General features: G+C 41.5%; 1 protein-coding gene across 1 annotated transcript; it reads right to left on the minus strand.

The window, feature by feature from the left end:
* Positions 1-17236: 17236 nt before the first annotated feature.
* Positions 17237-17532, minus strand: LOC120532223 (protein phosphatase 1 regulatory subunit 14A-like). Its single transcript, XM_039758072.1, has one exon. It carries the CDS (start codon positions 17522-17524, stop codon positions 17243-17245), a length of 282 nt encoding a protein of 93 aa, XP_039614006.1. The 5' UTR covers positions 17525-17532; the 3' UTR covers positions 17237-17242.
* Between the last annotated feature and the right edge of the window lie 720 nt (positions 17533-18252).

Below are 18252 nucleotides of genomic sequence, written 5' to 3' on the forward strand. Positions count from 1 at the left end.
CATTTGTTCTGGCAAGAAATAGGTGGAAAGTTTAGCAACAGTGCCCGCCCCCATTCTCACAGGGGGCGGAGTTAACTGCCCTGAGCGGGTGTTTCCTCAGGGAGAAACAGGTGAAGAGTTTAGCAACAGTGCCTGCCCCTCATTCTCACAGGGGGCGGAGTTAACTGCCCTGAGCGGGTGTTTCCTCAGGGAGAAACAGGTGAAGAGTTTAGCAACAGTGCCTGCCACTCAATCTCACAGGGGGCGGAGTTAACTGCCCTGAGTGGGCGTTTTCTCGGGGAGAAACAGGTGCCGCCCCCACTCTCACTTTTGCGGTGGTACTTCATACCTCAGTAGAATCTGGAAGGCAGCCCACTGACGCGCAGGCGTGACACTCAGTTACACTTTCGGTAAGCCTATATAAATATAAATAGGATGCTTTAGAGAAAGCCGTTCCTAGAAAGCACTTGCTGTCTCCTCAGGCTTGGACGTGTCACACACTCAGGAGTCCACCATACAATTGCAGCGGCCCACCACTTCACACAATACAGCTTTTCTTTTGACTTGAGCATCACGGCCCCCACACTCCAGCGTGGCTTGTTGTTCACATTTTCCTTAAGCTACGGTTCAATCTGCACTTCATTAAAAAACTTGGGGTTTGGGAAGATGGGGGGGTTGGCATATCAGTGGCATGTTACAGTGCACCACGTTAATGACGAAAAGAAAGTAGTCATAATAAAGTCATACCTGTGGAAATAAAATGAAGTTATTTAGGGCTAAAAAGTTTTGGAAATCATAAAAGAAAATAGGGCGGCTATTGTGAAACTTCAAACGCATTGCAGAAGACACGGAGAAGCCCACTTTGGAAACTTGTTTCATGGAAAAATGGGCCCCAAGCTTGTGTGGCCTCGTCGTACATTGGCTCCATATGTGGAGGCCGATACTTAAATGTGATTACAGACCCTTCGGCATTATCGTGGTTTTCTTCGAGCCGGCACACTTGTAGCGGCCGCTTTAGCTACTGGAAAGTGAGTTTAATTTCTAAAACATAAAAACAGGGAGTTGGCAGATGTGGTAAACAGTAGCATGCAGAAATTTTAGGTTAAAGGAAAAGTCATTGAAGGACTGCAAGCGAATGCCAACTTTAAAAAGAAAAAAAATGTGGCCAAAGTCATTAAAATGCTATATTTAGCATCAAATGCCACATGGATAATATGGCACGATGAATTAGGCATCTGATTTTCTGCTCTGCCTGGCTGCAAATGCTTCTTGGAGTCGAAAACTTTTAATTTATCAGTCTAGACCAAAAAGATATAAGCAGACAAACAAATCAATTTTCATTTTATTTTATAAACGTTGACTGAAAAGCTTCAAAGTCTGGAAACATTCGAGCGGGTATGAAATCATTAGATGGGACAGAGCCTATGGGGTTCGTGGGTTCAAATCTGGGCACTTTTTCTGGGGGTAGCCTGTGGGCTCTGTCTGTGTCAGGGGTGGGCTGTCTACCCGTAAGCCAATGCTGTGCCACTTGGTTTAATGGGAGATTTGGAATTCACTCCAGTCTGAATGAAGAAGCCCTGTGATGGTGTGTCACCCTGTCCGGTTGGTCTCCTGCCGTGAACCTGATGCTACGGTTGCAGACTCTGGCCCACTAAATTGCATTAAGAAGATTTGGTGTTGCTATTCTTATTTTTTTTTATTAAAAAATGAAAGTAAGTCCATCGGTTTCGATGCACATTGTGCATTTACGAACTTCTATTCATTGGACGTACTTTACCTCCCTCTTTCTTTGTGAATTTTGTTGCCTTTATTCATTGGATATTCCGGCCCTGCTGGAGACACCAGATGTTATTACGCCCTGGCAATGACACGGGCACTCAACGGACGGACATCTTATCGCTTTGTAAATATAGAGAGGGATCACTGCAATTTGCCACTGGCTATTGAGGTGTCCAGGTACCAACCAGGGCCCTAAGGCTTAACATAGAACTTTACAAAGAATGTGAACGGGTCCCATCAGTGCCACCTTCTGTACTCGGTGGGCTGTCCGTGTCTTTCGTTTTCGATTTCCAGATTGTTTGCAATCAAATCAGAGTTAGTTCTGATCCAGAGATAACATGCAAACAACAAAAAAATAAAATAAATAATGCACACAAAGCATTTTGCTTTGTGCATTCTCTTCGCTCTCTTGCCTGATGTTGATGCCTTTCTAGACGTAGTTTAGGCTACTGACGCAGACGCTGAAATTCAACTTCAAGTCAATGGGTCTAACAGTCCTCCTAGCAAAGAGGGTCTACCTGCAGTTGTGCTTGAAAGTTTGTGAACCCTTTAGAATTTTCTATATTTCTGCATAAAGATGACCTAAAACATCATCAGATTTTCACTCAAGTCCTAAAAGTAGATAAAGAGAAACCAGTTAAACAAATGAGACAAAAATATTATACTTGGTCATTTATTTATTGAGGAAAATGATTGAATATTACATATTTGTGAGTGGCAAAAGTATGTGAACCTCACGGATGATCAGTTAGTTTGAAGGTGAAATTTGAGTCCGGTGTTTTCAATCAATGGGATGCCAATCAGGTGTGAGTGGGCACCCTGTGTTATTTAAAGAACAGGTTCTATCAAAGTCTGCTCTTCACAACACATGTTTGTGGAAGTGTATCATGGCACGAACAAAGGAGATTTCTGAGGACCTCATAAAAAGAGTTGTTGATGCTCATCAGGCTGGAAAAGGTTACAAAACCATCTCAAAAGAGTTTGGACTCCACCAATCCACAGTCAGACAGATTGGGTACAAATGGAGGAAATTCAAAACCATTGTTACCCTCCCCAGGAGTGGTCGACCAACAAAGATCACTCCAAGAGCAAGGCACACGTGTAACAGTCGGCGAGGTCACAAAGGACCCCAGGGTAACTTCTAAGCAACTGAAGGCCTCTCTCACATTGGCTAATGTTCATGTTTATGAGTCCACCATCAGGAGAACACTGAACAACAATGGTGTACATGGCAGGGTTGCAAGGAGAAAGCCACTGCTCTCCAATAAAACATTGCTGCTCGTCTGCAGTTTGCTAAAGATCACATGGACAAACCAGAAGGCTATTGGAAGAATGTTTTGTGGACGGATGAGACCAAAATAGAACTTTTTGGTTTAAATGAAAAGCGTTATGTTTGGAGAAAGGAAAACACTGCATTCCAGCATAAGAACCTCATCCCATCTGTGAAACATGGTGGTGGTAGTATCATGGTTTGGGCCTGTTGTGCTGTATCTGGGCCAGGACGACTTGCCTTCATTGATGGAACAATGAATTGTGAATTATATCAGAGAATTCTAAAGGAAAATGTCAGGACATCTATCTATGAAGTGAATCTCAAGAGAAGGTGGGTCATGCAGCAAGACAACGACCCTAAGCACACAAGTCGTTCTACCAAAGAATGGTTAGAGAAGAATAAAGTTAATGTTTTGGAATGGCCAAGTCAAAGTCCTGATCTTAATCTGAACGAAATGTTGTGGAAGTCCTTGAAGTGAGCAGTTCATGTGAGGAAACCCACCAACATCCCAGAGTTGAAGCTGTTCTGTACGGAGGAATGGGTGAAAATTCCTTCAAGCCGTTGTGCAGGAATGATCAGAAGTTACCGGAAACGTTTAGTTGCGGTTATTGGGGGGTCACACCAGATACTGAAAGCAAAGGTTCACATACTTTTGCCACTCACAGATATGTAATATTCGATCATTTTCCTTAATAAATAAATAAATAAAACCCAATCTGTCTGACTGTGGCTTGGTGGAGTCCAAACTCTTCAGAGATGGTTTGGTAACCTTTTCTAGCCTGATGAGCATCAACAACTCTTTTTGTGAGGTCCTCAGTAATCTCCTTTGTTCATGCCATGATACACTTCCACAAACATGTGTTGTGAAGAGCAGACTTTGATAGATCCTGTTCTTTAAATAACACAGGGTGCCCACTCACACCTGATTGGCATCCCATTGTTTGAAAACACCGGACTCAAATTTTACCTTCAAACTGATCATCCGTGAGGTTCACATACTTTTGCCACTCACAAATATGTAATATTCAATCATTTTCCTTAATAAATAAATGACCAAGTATAATATTTTTGTCTCATTTGTTTAACTGGTTTCTCTTTATCTACTTCTAGGACTTGAGTGAAAATCTGATGATGTTTTAGGTCATATTTATGCAGAAATATAGAAAATTCTAAAGGGTTCACAAACTGTCAAGCACAACTGTATAATGTAACAGTGAGTCTTGTCAACATTTACAGAAGAAAGAACCATGCAGTTTTAAATGCTGTTTATTGAACATTCGCTCTCTTGGCACTAAAGCTGTTTTGGTAAATGATATCATATTAAGTACAAAATCTGATCTGTGTCTTCTCACTGAAACCTGGCTTAGTAAATGTGACACTGTTCCCTAGCTGAGGCGTCACCAGATGGATACTCGTTCCTTCATAAGTCTAGAGATTCTGGTCGAGGAGGAGGCCTTAGAATAATTAATTGTAACAAAATGCAAATCACTCCTAAAAATTTAGGCAACTTTACATCCTTTGAGGCATTCATTTTAAATATTAAAACAGATTCCAACACAATTATAGTGCTAGTCTACAGACCACCAGGGCCATATTCATTGTTCATGACTGAATTTAGCAATCTGATTTGGCTATAAATTATGATCACGTAGTACTGATGGGGGATTTTAATGTACACATTGATGTGGAAACTGACACTTTTAGCAAATGTTTTACTTATTTGTTAAATTCAGTAGGATTTTGTCAGATTGTCAAAGGTCCAACTCATAATCATAACCACACATTAGATTTAATTATAACTTACAAAGTTGAAATTCAAAATTTAAATATTACTCCATTAAATGAAGTTATTTCCGATCACTACTTAATTACATTTGATTTAGTTCTGCCCATGCCAACGCACTCACAGATTAAAACAAAGACAGTGCGACATCTAGATTGTAATTCTGCTTCAAAATTTATAGATACCTTGAGTAAGTCGAGTGTAATTGTGGAAAACCATTTAGATCAGTTAACATCAAATGTAAACGTGGAAAACAATTTAGATCAGCTAACATCACATTATAATGTGACCTTGAGAGATGCTCTGGACACAGTGGCTCCCCTAAAAACAAAAGTGATCAAAGCACATAGAAACTCTCCCTGGTTTAATGAAAACACTCGAGCTCTTAAATTAGAGTGTCGAAAACTGGAGCGCAGATGGAGAACAACAAAGCTACATGTCTTTCAAATTGCATGGACAGAGAGTGTAAATAAATATAAAAAAGCTCTCTTTAAAGCTCGCTCAGAATACTATTCTACATTAATAGATAGCAATAATAAAAATCCTGGGTACTGTTTAGAACAGTGGCTAAATTAACAAATGGGAATTCAGATCAACAGTGCAAAATACCAACAGATATTAGCAGTACAGACTTTATGAACTTCTTCAATGAGAAAATTAAAAATATAAGATCCCAGATCTCAGCATCACAGTACAAACCAAATACTAGCTTAGCAGACCCTGCCTCACATTGCATTCAGCACTTTAGTAATTTTAATCCTGTAACTGAGCAGGAAGTCTTAACTTTAATTTCTAAAATGAAGCCCACTACTTGTTCCCTAGATCCAGTGCCAACAAAACTAGTAAAAAGTGCAATGGATGTTCTTGCAGCGCCTATTCTAAACATTATCAATAGTTCATTATTGCATGGTACCGTACCTGATGCACTAAAAGTGTCAGTCATTAAACCATTACTTAAAAAGTCAGACCTAGACCCACACATACTAAATAATTATAGGCCTATTTCAAATTTACCTTTCTCTCTAAAATACTAGAAAAAGTAGTCGTGAATTAGCTTCAGTCACACCTTATGCATTACAATTTATTTGAGAAATTCTGGTTTTCGCACTGGTCATAGTACAGAAATGTCACTAACACGGGTTGTAAATTATATTGTGATATCCTCTGATGAAGGAAACTCCACTGTAATTATGTTGTTGGACTTAAGTGCAGCATTTGACACCATTGACCATTCGATTTTACTGCACAGGCTAGAAAATGATGTTGGGCTTACAGGCACCGTGCTCGCTTGGTTTAGTTCTTATTTATCAAATCAATTAAAACATGTACAGAAATGTACTGACGGGAGTCCATCATTATACACAGAAGTGAGATACGGGCGCTGAGCAGCCTGGCCCACTAGTCGTGAGCAAACTGTTATATAGTGCCTTTCATATCTATCTATCTATCTATCTATCTATCTATCTATCTATCTATCTATCTATCTATCTATCATATAGTGCCTTTCACATCTATCTATCTATCTATCTATCTATCTATTATATAGTGCCTTTCACATCAATCTATCTATCTATCTATCTATCTATCTATCTATCTATCTATCTATCTATCTATCTATCTATCTATCTATCTATCTATTATATAGTGCCTTTCACATCAATCTATCTATCTATCTATCATATAGTGCCTTTCACATCTATCTATCTATCTATCTATCTATCTATCTATCTATCTATCTATCTATCTATCTATCTATCTATCTATCTATCTATCTATTATATAGTGCCTTTCACATCTATCTATCTATCTATCTATCTATCTATCTATCTATCTATCTATCTATCTATCTATCTATTATATAGTACACAGATGACACCCAGTTATACGTTTCTTTTAAATCAATTTTCTCCGATGTTGTCTTTAATTAGTTATGTTAGTGAATTAAAGGAGGAGGATGGATGAGAACTACTTGTCTTTAAACACCGATAAGACAGAGATGTTAATTGTTGGAGGGAATGATGCTGATCACAGCAATATTCTGTCATCATTTAACTCAGTTGGAATCACCATTAATTTTACTGAATCAGCCCACAATCTAGGAGATCTCTTTGACTCTACTATGTCTTTTAATGCACATATTACAAAGTTGTCCAAATCAGGTTTCTTCCATCTTTAAAATGTTGGGAAATTAAGGCGCTTTCTAAATAAACAGGATTTTTAGAAATTAATTCATGCATTTATCTCTAGTAGGATTGACTACTGCAATGTGGTGTTCACTGAATGTTCAAACTGTTCTTTATTCAGCTGGCAGTTAATCCAAAATGCTGCTGCAAGAATCATTACAAGAACTAGAAAATACGAACACATAACTCCAGTTCTTAAATCTTTACACTGGCTCCCGGTTAAGTATAGGGCAGATTTCAAAATACTCCTTTTAACATATAAAGCATTAAATAGCCGAGGTCCGGCCCACTTGTCTTAACTTATCATGACTTACAAACCTGAGCGCACATTAAGATCTCAAGATGCCGGTCTGCTTATGATTCCAAGGATTAATAAAATAACAGTGGGAGGTCGAGCTTTTAGTTACAGGGCCCCTAAACTGTGGAGTGGTCTGCCTGCTACTATAAGAGATGCCCCTTCACTCTCAGGCTGAAGACTCACTACTTCAGTTTAGCACACCCTGACTAGAGCTGCTGATTAACTCTACAGACTGCATCTCTGTTGTCAGTCATTAGCACTAAAACATAAGTAACATGATAGTTAGAATTTGTTACTAACCCTCACCTATTCTGTTTCTCTTCTCAGTACTCAAATGTGGCAATTGGTGCCACGGCCCACCTGCCAAGTTGTTTTGCCTGGCTGAGGTAAAGTCATCTCTGATGGAGGATCGCAGGAATTGTAGGGTAGAGGGGTCTTTTCATCGGATTGGCTGGCCCAGCGCTGACTCAGCTGTTGAATGGCCAAATGGGGGAGGCAGCTTGATGGCCGAGGTCCCTAGGACTCTAAACAAATCCAAATCATATTATGTGACTAGGCTGACCCGCCTTTTAAGACGACTGACTTTTAAGTTGACCACTGCTTAAGGCAATTCAATATGTTGATCAATTTGATATTTTATACAAACTCATTAATTTGGTTATATTGCATTTGAGCGGTATTACTTTAATACTCGTAGTTTCTGTTATTTTTGTGATGAAATTTAAACTTTTTTTCTATATTGAGGTCGCCCTTTTGAACCCCCCTGATATTTACTACGCGGTGAGGCATTTGTACTCCATCAACATTAATTATTTCCAGAGACATAATTTTGTCTATTTTTCCAGCGCATCGCGCACAAAAACAAGGGAACGATGGGAGCACCAGAACTCTGCTTCACATCATGTCGCTTCGTACTGCAAGTTGCAAGTAGTAAGTCTGTGATAAGCGGAATACCGCTACGCTTTCCACTCGCGGGACGGAAGGACAATCCCGAACACTTTTATATAGTAAGAAAGAAGAAGAAGATATCGCACAGTCTGGAGTAGAAAATCATCTTTTACCTGGAAAAACGAAACTACAAATCCCATCGTGCATTGAAAATGGACGGGCGTGTGTGAAACTCCGCGCCTGCGTAGCACTCACGGGACGGAAGGACAATCCCGACCGCTTTTATATAGAAGGATATCATCTACTGTTAAGTTCTGCTCTATACTTGTAATATTTTTATTTTTATACTGTATTGAGGATTTATTCTGTTTTGTGTATTGTATTGTATTATATTGACCCCCTTCTTTTTGACACCCACTGCACGCCCAACCTACCTGGAAAGGGTTTTCTCTTTGAATTGCCTTTCCTAAGTTTCTTCCATTTTTTCCTTATTATTGTTTTTTTTCGGAGTTTTTCCTTGTGTTCTTAGAGAGTCAAGGCTGGGGGGCTGTCAAGAGGCAGGGACCTGTTAAAGCCCATTGCTGCACTTCTTGTGTGATTTTGGGCTACACAAAAATAAATTGTATTGTATTGTATTGTATTATCACTCTCTATCCCTCTGCCGTCAAACCCTGCTGTCATCAAAAGTCGACATCTGCCCTAAAAGAGTTAATATTCCTCTTCATTTTTGTAACATCACACAATGCACAAATCCGCTATAATTGCTCACAGTCCCTTCTTTATTTACTCTCTCTCAACTCTTATGCCGCCTCCACTTCTCTCCTCGCAAGCTCCATGATGATCTTCTGGCAGCACTTCCTGGTGTGGCGGAAGTACTGCATGGACACCCAGAAGCACTCCGAGTGTACTTAGTTCCTGTTCTGGCAGCACTTCCTGGTGTGATGGAAGTACTGCATTCCAAAGCACTGTAATCCTCTGGGCGCCCCCTAGCGGTGGCTACGGGCCCCAGCAGAGTTGAGCATCTAAGCTCTGATCCCAACCTGGCCCGATACAGACCAGTGCGACTGCCCTCTCGTGGCCCAGGGGAAGGCAATGTCTCTCTCAGTCCTTCCATCGTCCAGGCGTCTCGGCACAGTCTCTATAGATACTGAAAGGACGCATCCTTGCCTTGTCCCCTTTTTGATCTTGAACCATTCTGTGTCTCCATGGTTCACACTGTGGCTTCTTGATCGTAGTGGAGTGATTTAAATCACCTGATCAGGTGCACCCAATCACAGCAAAGCCAAAACGACCAATCACATCGCTCGTACGGCCTGGACGCACTCACAGACCTTAGCGTTTTATTAGACAGCAGAGTAGATGCCAAGCCTGGAAAGGTGGTTGTGTTTTCTGCGATTTCTGTGATTGCTGGTTCTTCAGGCAAAGCACTCCAATATAAATACAAATTATGGCTGTGAAAATGATGTCGTACATAATATCTACTCAGCTCGTGTAATGAACTTATTAGGCTGTGTTTGATGTCCTATAAATGCACGTCAACATTGGCCTTTAGTTAATTAACTCTTCGAGGGCTGAATATTTTTTCAAATAAATCTGAGTTTTCAGAAAAGCAGGTAAAGCAACGGTTTCACACAAAAATCAACGTAAAACGTCTGTTGTTGCAGGCTGTGGCCTCCAATTTCCCAGGTATGCACGTCAGGCAGGGTGCCAGGCTGTCTTCGCGTGGCTTTGGTAGCATTTGCAGTGCATCGCAATCTGGTTTGTACAATACAATACAATACAATACAATACAGTTTATTTTTGTATAGCCCAAAATCACACAGGAAGTGCCGCAATGGGCTTTAACAGGCCCTGCCTCTTGACAGCCCCCCAGCCTTGACTCTCTGAGAAGACCAGGAAAAACTCCCAATAAAAACCTTGTAGGGAAAAATGGAAGAAACCTCGGGAAAAGCAGTTCAAAGAGAGACCCCTTTCCAGGTAGGTTGGGCGTGCAGTGGGTGTCAAAAGAAAAAGGGGGTCCATACAACACAATACACAGAACAGAACAAATCCTTAATACAGCATAATAATAAAAATTTTAGAAGTACGGTTTAACATTAGATGATATGACATAATTAGGTTTGGATATTTTTAGAGTCCTGGAGACCTCATCCATCTAGCTGCCTCCCCATTTGGCCAGGCCACGGCTGAAACGTTGCTCCGATGAAAGGACCCCTCTTTCCCATGATTCCTGTGATCCTCCATCAGGGATGACTTTACCATAGGCAGGCAAACAACTTGGCAGGTGAGCCGTGGCACCAATGGCCACATTTGGGTACCGAGAAAAGAAACAGAATAGGTGAGGGTTAGTATTCAAATATAATTATCATGTTACTTATGTTATAGTGCTAATGACTAACAACAGAGATGCAGTCTATAGAGTTAATCAGCAGCTCTAGTCAGGGTGTGCTAAACTGAAGTAGTGAGTCTTCAGCCGGGATTTAAAGGCTGAGACTGAAGGGGCATCTTCAGTTTGTACCTTTTGTCATCGTAAGTGACGGTCCTCTCAGGTGAAAGATGCTGTAGACGCGTCAGCTACACGAACCCGTTCAGCACCACTGATCCGCTGATGCCGGTACCTCACATTCATTTAAAATCCAAATCGGTCCAATTCAGGGATGAAACGCCGTCCACAGAGTATCTCGCTTTACACATTCGCCTCGTTTTCTCGCCAGATGTCGATACCATTTGTGCTGTTGTGGGAATCTCGGTCAGAACAATGCAGCACACTTTCCTTCTAGCGACTAAACTTCCAACTGAAACTTAATGGCAGGTTTTGTCGCCGTTTACAGCAATCAACATCATCCCCTCCTTTTGACACAAGTCGACATTCGCCCTGAAAGAGTTAACACACTTTGATTGGACTCTGTTGGTTGGTTAGGGATCAGGTGTGTTTGGCTATGAAGTAGATGGCCACCTCTAAGCCTCCTCCTTCCCACTGGTTGGTGAGGGTTACAGTAAGGGGACAAACTGAAGCAGAACTCCTGGTATCTTGTCAGGTCCAGAGGCTTGTAGACTTGAGAAATCTCCCCGGTCATCACCCGCTTACAAGGACACAAACCCTGGGGAGGTCCAGCAGATGTTTTGTGCATTTGTGTTTTGTACAACACCAACAACATTTATTTCTGTCGCACATTTTCATTCAAATGATGGAGCTCAAAGTGCTTTACATGATAAAGAAAGAGAGAAAAGACAAAATATATAAGAAATAAAATTAGGGAACACTAAATAACATAGAAGGGCGGCACGGTGGCACAGTGGGTAGCGCTGCTGCCTCACAGTAAGGAGTTCTGGGTTCACTTCCTGGTTCCTCCCTGCATTGAGTTTGCTTTGTTTCCAAAGACAAGCAGCTTTGGCGATCCTAAATTGTCCCTGGTGTGTGCGTGGTGTGTGGGTGTGTGTGTGTGTGTACCCTACGGTGGACTGGCACCCTGCCCAGGGTTTGTTTCCTGCCTTGCACCCTGCGTTGGCTGGGATTGGCTCCAGCGGACCCCCGTGACCCTGTAGTTAGGATATAGCAGGTTGCATAATGGATGGATGGATACTTAACATAGAATATAAGTAAGGTCTGATGGCCAGGGAGGATAGAAAAAAACTAAAAAAAAAAAAACTGGCTGGAGAAAAGAAAAATCTGCAGGGGTTCCAGGCCACAAGACCACCCAGCCCCCTCTAGGCATTCTACCTCACACAAATGACCTCACAATCAGTCCTCATGGTCTTCAGGGTTCTCATGGAAGAACTTGATGATGACGGTCATGTGGACTTCTGGCCTCTAATCCATCAATGGAGGGACATCACGGTGCTTTGATCAGGTGGTGGTGGTGCAGATCACAATAACTCAGAAAACCAGAAAAAGAACAGAAGAGAGAGTAGGGATCAGTAGGGATTGTGGAGCCACCAGGAATGATAATGATAACACTGCACAACCATTTTTTTGACAAGTCTTGCTTCCTGAAAAGCTGATTTTTGCTGATTGTGACAGGTACCTACTGGGTATGCACAAATATAGTTTTGGTTTTACTGCATCACGCAGGAACTCTGAGAAATAGACATTTATGTGTTTACTGACACGTTTATGTTTCGCATAAGCTATTAAATTCAACAGAATTCAAAGTGTTTTGCTCCTGATTTTCTTTTGTATTTAATGTCTGGTGCATTGTGGTGAGTTGGCATCCCTGCCCGGGGTTTGTTTCCTGCCTTGCGCCCTGTGTTGGCTGGGATTGGCTCCAGCAGACCCCCGTGACCCTGTAGTTATGATATAGCGGGTTGGATAATGGATGGATGGATGCATCACGTTGCAGTGTCCAACAGTAGTCAGCAAGCATTGACGGGTTCCAGTTGCCCTGGTATCGTCTCTCCATTGTAGCAATGTCCTGGTGAAACCTTCCACCATGTTTGTCGCTGACAGCTCCGAGATTTGTGGGGAAGAAGTCCAAGTGTGAGTGGAAGAAATGAATCTTGACTGACATGTTGCACTTCATTGTCTTGTATGCTTTGAGAAGTTTGTCTACCACCTGAATGGAGTTTGGGGCTCTGCAATTGCCCAGAAAATTGTCAACAACGTCTTTGAAGGCTTTCAACTAACAGATCTTCAAACCGCTTGTCACTCAGAACATGTCTGATCTGGGGGCCAAGAAAAATGCCCTCTTTGATCTTGACGTCAGTTATTCTTGGGAACATCTGTCTTAAATAACGAAAACCGTCACCTTCCTTGTTCAGTGCTTTCACGAAATTCTTCATGAGTCTCAGTTTTATGTGAAGAGGAGGCAAACATATCTTTGCCGGGTCGACAAGCGATTCATGTGCCACATTTTTCTGTCCGGGGACTAACTTTTTACGGAGTGGCCAGCCCTGTTGAAAATAGTGCGACTCTTTGGCACGGCTGTCCCATTCACAGAGGAGACAGCAATACTTTGTATAGCCGAACTGCAGTCCTAGTAAGAGAGCAACGACTTGAAGATCTCCACAGATATTCCAGTTGTACCTGCTATACTGGACGTGCGTCAGTAACAGTTCCTTATTCTCATACGTTTCTTTCATGTGTGCTGCATAGCCAACAGGTACTGAAGGATAAACGTTGCCATTGTGTAGCAGAACAGCTTTCAGGCTTAACATTGACCAATCAATGAAGGGACGCCACTCTGCCAGGTTATGATCACAACCCAAGGCTGAGAACAATCCTTCAATGTCACAACAGAAACAGAGACTGTCGACTTCTGCAAAAAATGTGGTTATATCATGATGTCGGCCTCGACACACAGACATTTTCGTACCTGGTGACAGCAAACACCATTCCTGCAGTCTCGAACCCAGCAGCTCGGCTTTTGCTTTTGACAGACTCAAATCTCTGAGCAAATCACAATTCGGAGTGTGGATCTCTTGATGAGCGCGGTTCAAAATCCGGGTCAATGTCACTGTCAGTACCCTGCATTGCAGTTTCTTCATCTGGTTCGTCTAAGGTCCAATTCTCTGGTGGTTTCGGAATTAGAAGACTCTCGTCATGTGGCACGGGTCTCATTGCTGAAGGCAGATTAGGATTTTCAACTGACTTCTTGTTTTTGGAAGAGAAACCAGACACATTAGTCAAACAGAAGTAACAGTCTGTCACATGGTCGTTCTGTTCTTGCCATATCATCGGAACAACAAACGGCGTCGTCTTTCGAGTGCCTCTGAGCCAGGCTCTCAGACTGACAGCACATGTCGCACAGCAACTGTGAGGCGCCCAGTCCTTGTCTTGATCAGCAGCCGAAATACAGATGATAAGCTTTCTTCACAAGAGCAGTCATCCAACGTCTCTGAGGCGCAAGTGTATATTCGCCACACTATAGAAGGATGTATCGCAGCTGGTACGACATTGACGAGACACCACAACGTTTATAGCATCAAGCGTACTTACTGTTATATTGCTACAGATACTATACTTTACTATACTGATACTATACGTATACACTGACTATCTATATAAACCGAATGAGCAGGATCGGCGTATACAAGCCACCTTTATACAACAACAACAACAACAACAACAACATTTATTTCTAGAGCACATTTTCATACACACAGTAGCTCAAAGTGCTTTACATATTAAAGAATAGAAAAATGAAAGACACAATTATAAGACAAAATAAATCAACATTAATTAACATCGAATAAGAGTAAGGTTCAATGGCCCGGGGGAACAGAAAAAACAAAAAAACTCCAGACGGCTGGAGAAAAAATAAAATCTGTAGGGATTCCAGACCGTGAGACCACCTGACCAGTCCCCTCTGGGCATTCTACCTAACATAAATGAAACAGTCCTCTTTGGATTTAGGGTTCTCACGGAAGGGCTTGATGAAGATGATGGTCACGTAGACTTCTTCCTTTTAATCCGTCCATCATTGTTGGAGCATCATGAAGCTTTGAGTAGGTGGAGCTGGCGCAGGTCACCACCACAAAGAAACTGGGAAAAGAAACAGAAGAGAGAGTTGGGGTCAGTACCGATTTTAGAGCCACCATGAATTGTTATTTTGAGGAAATTGAACATATAGAGTATCAGGATTAAGTTAAATTACGATTAAAATGAAGTTATGAGAAGGCCATGTTAAAGTAATGTGTTTTCAGCAGTGTTTTAAACTGCTCTACTGTATCAGCCTGGTGAATTCCTATTGGCAGGCTCTTCCAGATTTTAGGTGCATAACAGCAGAAGGCCGCCCGCCTCACCACTTCTTTTAAGTTTTGTTTTTGGAATTCTAAGGAGACACTCATTTGAGGATCTGAGGTTACGATTTGGAATATAAGGTGTCAGACATTCCGATATATAAGATGAGGCGAGATTATTTAATTCTTTATAAACCATAAGCAGTATTTTAAAGTCAATCATGAATGACACAGGTAACCAGTGTAGTGACATCAAAACTGGAGAAATGTGTTCGGATTTTCTTTTCCTAGTTAGGATTCTAGCAGCTCCATTCTGCACTCGTTGCAAATGATTTATATCTTTATTGGGTGGTCCTGAGAGGAGTGCGTTACAGTAATCTAGTCGACTGAAAACAAACGCGTGAACTCATTTCTCAGCATCTTTCAGTGATATAAGAGGTCTAACTTTACTTATGTTTCTTAAGTGAAAAAATGCTGTCCTAATGATCTGATTAAAATGAGATTTAAAATTCAGATTACAGTCAACAATCACCCCTAAGCTTTTTACCTCCATCTTGACTTTTAATCCTAACGTATCCAGTTTATTTCTAATAGCCTCATTGTATCCATTATTGCTAATCACTAAGATTTCAGTTTTCTCTTTATTTTACTTGAGAAAGTTACTATTCATCCATTCTGAGATACAAGTCAGACATTCTGTTAGTGAATCAATAGATAGCATGCGGAGACAGCGTCAAGCTCTTTCAGACCTGCTCAGGATGTCAACTTCTACAGAACAGCTTCCAACCTGACCTGATGCCATGCGTGGACATGTCAAGGCTGCACAAACTGTTGCTGAGAAGTCACTTACAGGAGTGAAAATGTTTGGATACAAATAGAAGAAAAAATCTGAAACGGTGCGTGATAACAACAACAACATTTATTTCTATAGCACATTTTCATACAAACAGTAGCTCAAAGTGCTTTACATAATGAAGAATAGAAAAATTAAAGACACAATAAGAAAATAAAAAAAGTCAACATTAATTAACATAGAATAAGAGTAAGGTTCAATGGCCAGGGTGGACAGAAAAAAAACAAAAAAATAAAATCTGCAGGGATTCCAGACAATGAGACCACCCAGACCCCTCTGGGCATTTTTTGGTTGAATACATAATTTATTACAGTGTAGAAAAATCTACAACAAAAACTAAAAAAAAAAAAAACAAATACTGTACATTCAGATTAAAAAAAAGCAGTAAAAGCTGCGTTCAGTATATAAGAAGAATCCAAAGTGCCCATCGCCCTTTGCTGAGGGGCACTACTTGGCACAACCCAAAGCTGCGATATTCAGCAGGCTGCTCCGAGTGTCGAGTCATTCATTTAATTCTCTGTATATGAGCTTCGCTTTATTAAAACACAGTGAAGAAGCTGCGGCCGCAAATAAGCAGACTGCGCCTTTGAGAAACAGTGAAATGAACAGTAGGAGGCAGTATGTTGGTGGAAAAAGACTGGACTAGCGCTTGGCGGTTGTAAAGATTGGGTGGTGGGTGGTAGGGGGGAGATTTCAATTTATCATCTTTTTGGATTTTGAAGAGTAAAAAAAGAGACACTCTTGGCGAATCTTTTTTTTTGGCCAGAGTTTAAGCCCAGCATACAGTGCCTTTATTTAAAGGAGCCCTTTCGTGAATATGCCAGGCGCGAGTATAACGTGTGCTCCTGCCACACCTTCCCTTACCCAAATGCTTGATAAGAGTGGGATCCTTTCACAACCAGACAGTCTTTCAGGGTTGGAGACTTGTGCAAGCACCCGCTTGGTGGACAGGATGGGCCCTGTGTGTACATATAAGATTAAATTAATATAAAAAAAAAAACAGACTAACCCCATTAGTGATGGGTCGTTGTTGAATGATTGGTTCATTTTGAACGAATCTTTAATGTGACTCGGGAAGAACGAGTCGTCTTGTGGGAGTGATTCGTTCAGTCGCGCATGCGCATTTGCGCAACTTCCTATAGTTTCTGTATTGGAATTGATTCACCTGTTTCGAGTCTTTGGGTTCGAGTCGTTCGTTCATCACGTGACAGCCCCATAAGCTTAACCAACTCAGTCTGAGCCGGAAACAGAATTGATTAGTTCATCTCGAGTCTTGGGTTCGAGTGTTCGTTCATCACGTGACAGCCCCATAAGATTAACCTAGTATGCAGTCTGAGCGGAAGAGAATTGAACGAAATGACTCGAAAAATGATTCGTTCATTTTGCTGAACGAGACTCAAAGATCTGAGTCAGTAAAATGATCCGAACTTCCCATCACTATTAACCATCAAGACAACGGAAAGTTCAGTTGATTTCTCCTCTTCTTCACTGCTCGTCACTTTCAGCCTTCCCTACATCAACCATTTCCCTAGTTGTGGGGTTCTATCCCGCTGTTGTGAAGAACATCCTGCTTTTGAAGTCCATGAAGCTTGAAGATGAGCTCACGAATGAATACTTTTGTGTTGTTGTTACAGTTATGCAAAATATCCTGCAGTTGTCTGGCCCTTTCCTCATCGCTAGGAAGGTCGAGCAAGCTGTCAATATTCACTTCTTCTGGCATCTCTGCTTCCCTGCCCAGGTAGAGCTCCACCAGCGGCTCGTCGATCCATTTCTCCACGTCCAAGCGTCTCTGCAGTTCCTTCCATATCATACTTCAACATAACACGGCTTGCCTCTTCTGTACTGCCAGTCCCGGCTCCTTGTTAGCCCTGCTGGCGGAATGTGTCTTATTATTTAATCGTCTGCCCAGCCGGTTTGCTGCCGTAGCCTACAGTTCACACACAGATAGTGACCACGCGCTGCTGGCTGTGATGGGTACATTTTGATGTGATATTCGTGATCAGCACCCAAAAAATTATAAGAAACACCCAACAGTGTTCAAGAAGCAAAAACTTTGTTGTGCAGTGTAATTAATTGAACATACAGAGCATCAGGATTAAACTAAAGTGAAGTTATGAGAAGGCCATGTTAAAGTAATGTGTCTTCAGCAGTTGTTTAAAGTGCTCCACCGTATCAGCCTGGTGAATTCCAATTGGCAGGCTATTCCAGATTTTAGGTGCATAACAGCAGAAGGCCATCCGCCCGCCTCACCACTTCTTTTAAGTTTAGCTCTTGGAATTCTAAGGAGACCCTCATTTGAGGATCTAAGGTTACGATTTGGAGTGTAAAATGTCAGACACTCCAATATATAAGATGGAGCAGATTATTGAAGGCTTTGTAAACCATAAGCAGTATTTTAAAGTCAATCCTGAATGACACAGGTGACCAGTGTAGTGACATCAAAACTGGTGTGATGTGCTCGGATTTTCTTTTCCTAGTTAGGATTCTAGCAGCTGCATTCTGCACTCGTTGCAAGTGATTTATGTCTTTCTTGGGTAG

This window comes from Polypterus senegalus, chromosome 7 (genome assembly GCF_016835505.1).
Source record: "Polypterus senegalus isolate Bchr_013 chromosome 7, ASM1683550v1, whole genome shotgun sequence".
Classification (NCBI taxonomy): Eukaryota; Metazoa; Chordata; class Cladistia; order Polypteriformes; family Polypteridae; genus Polypterus; species Polypterus senegalus.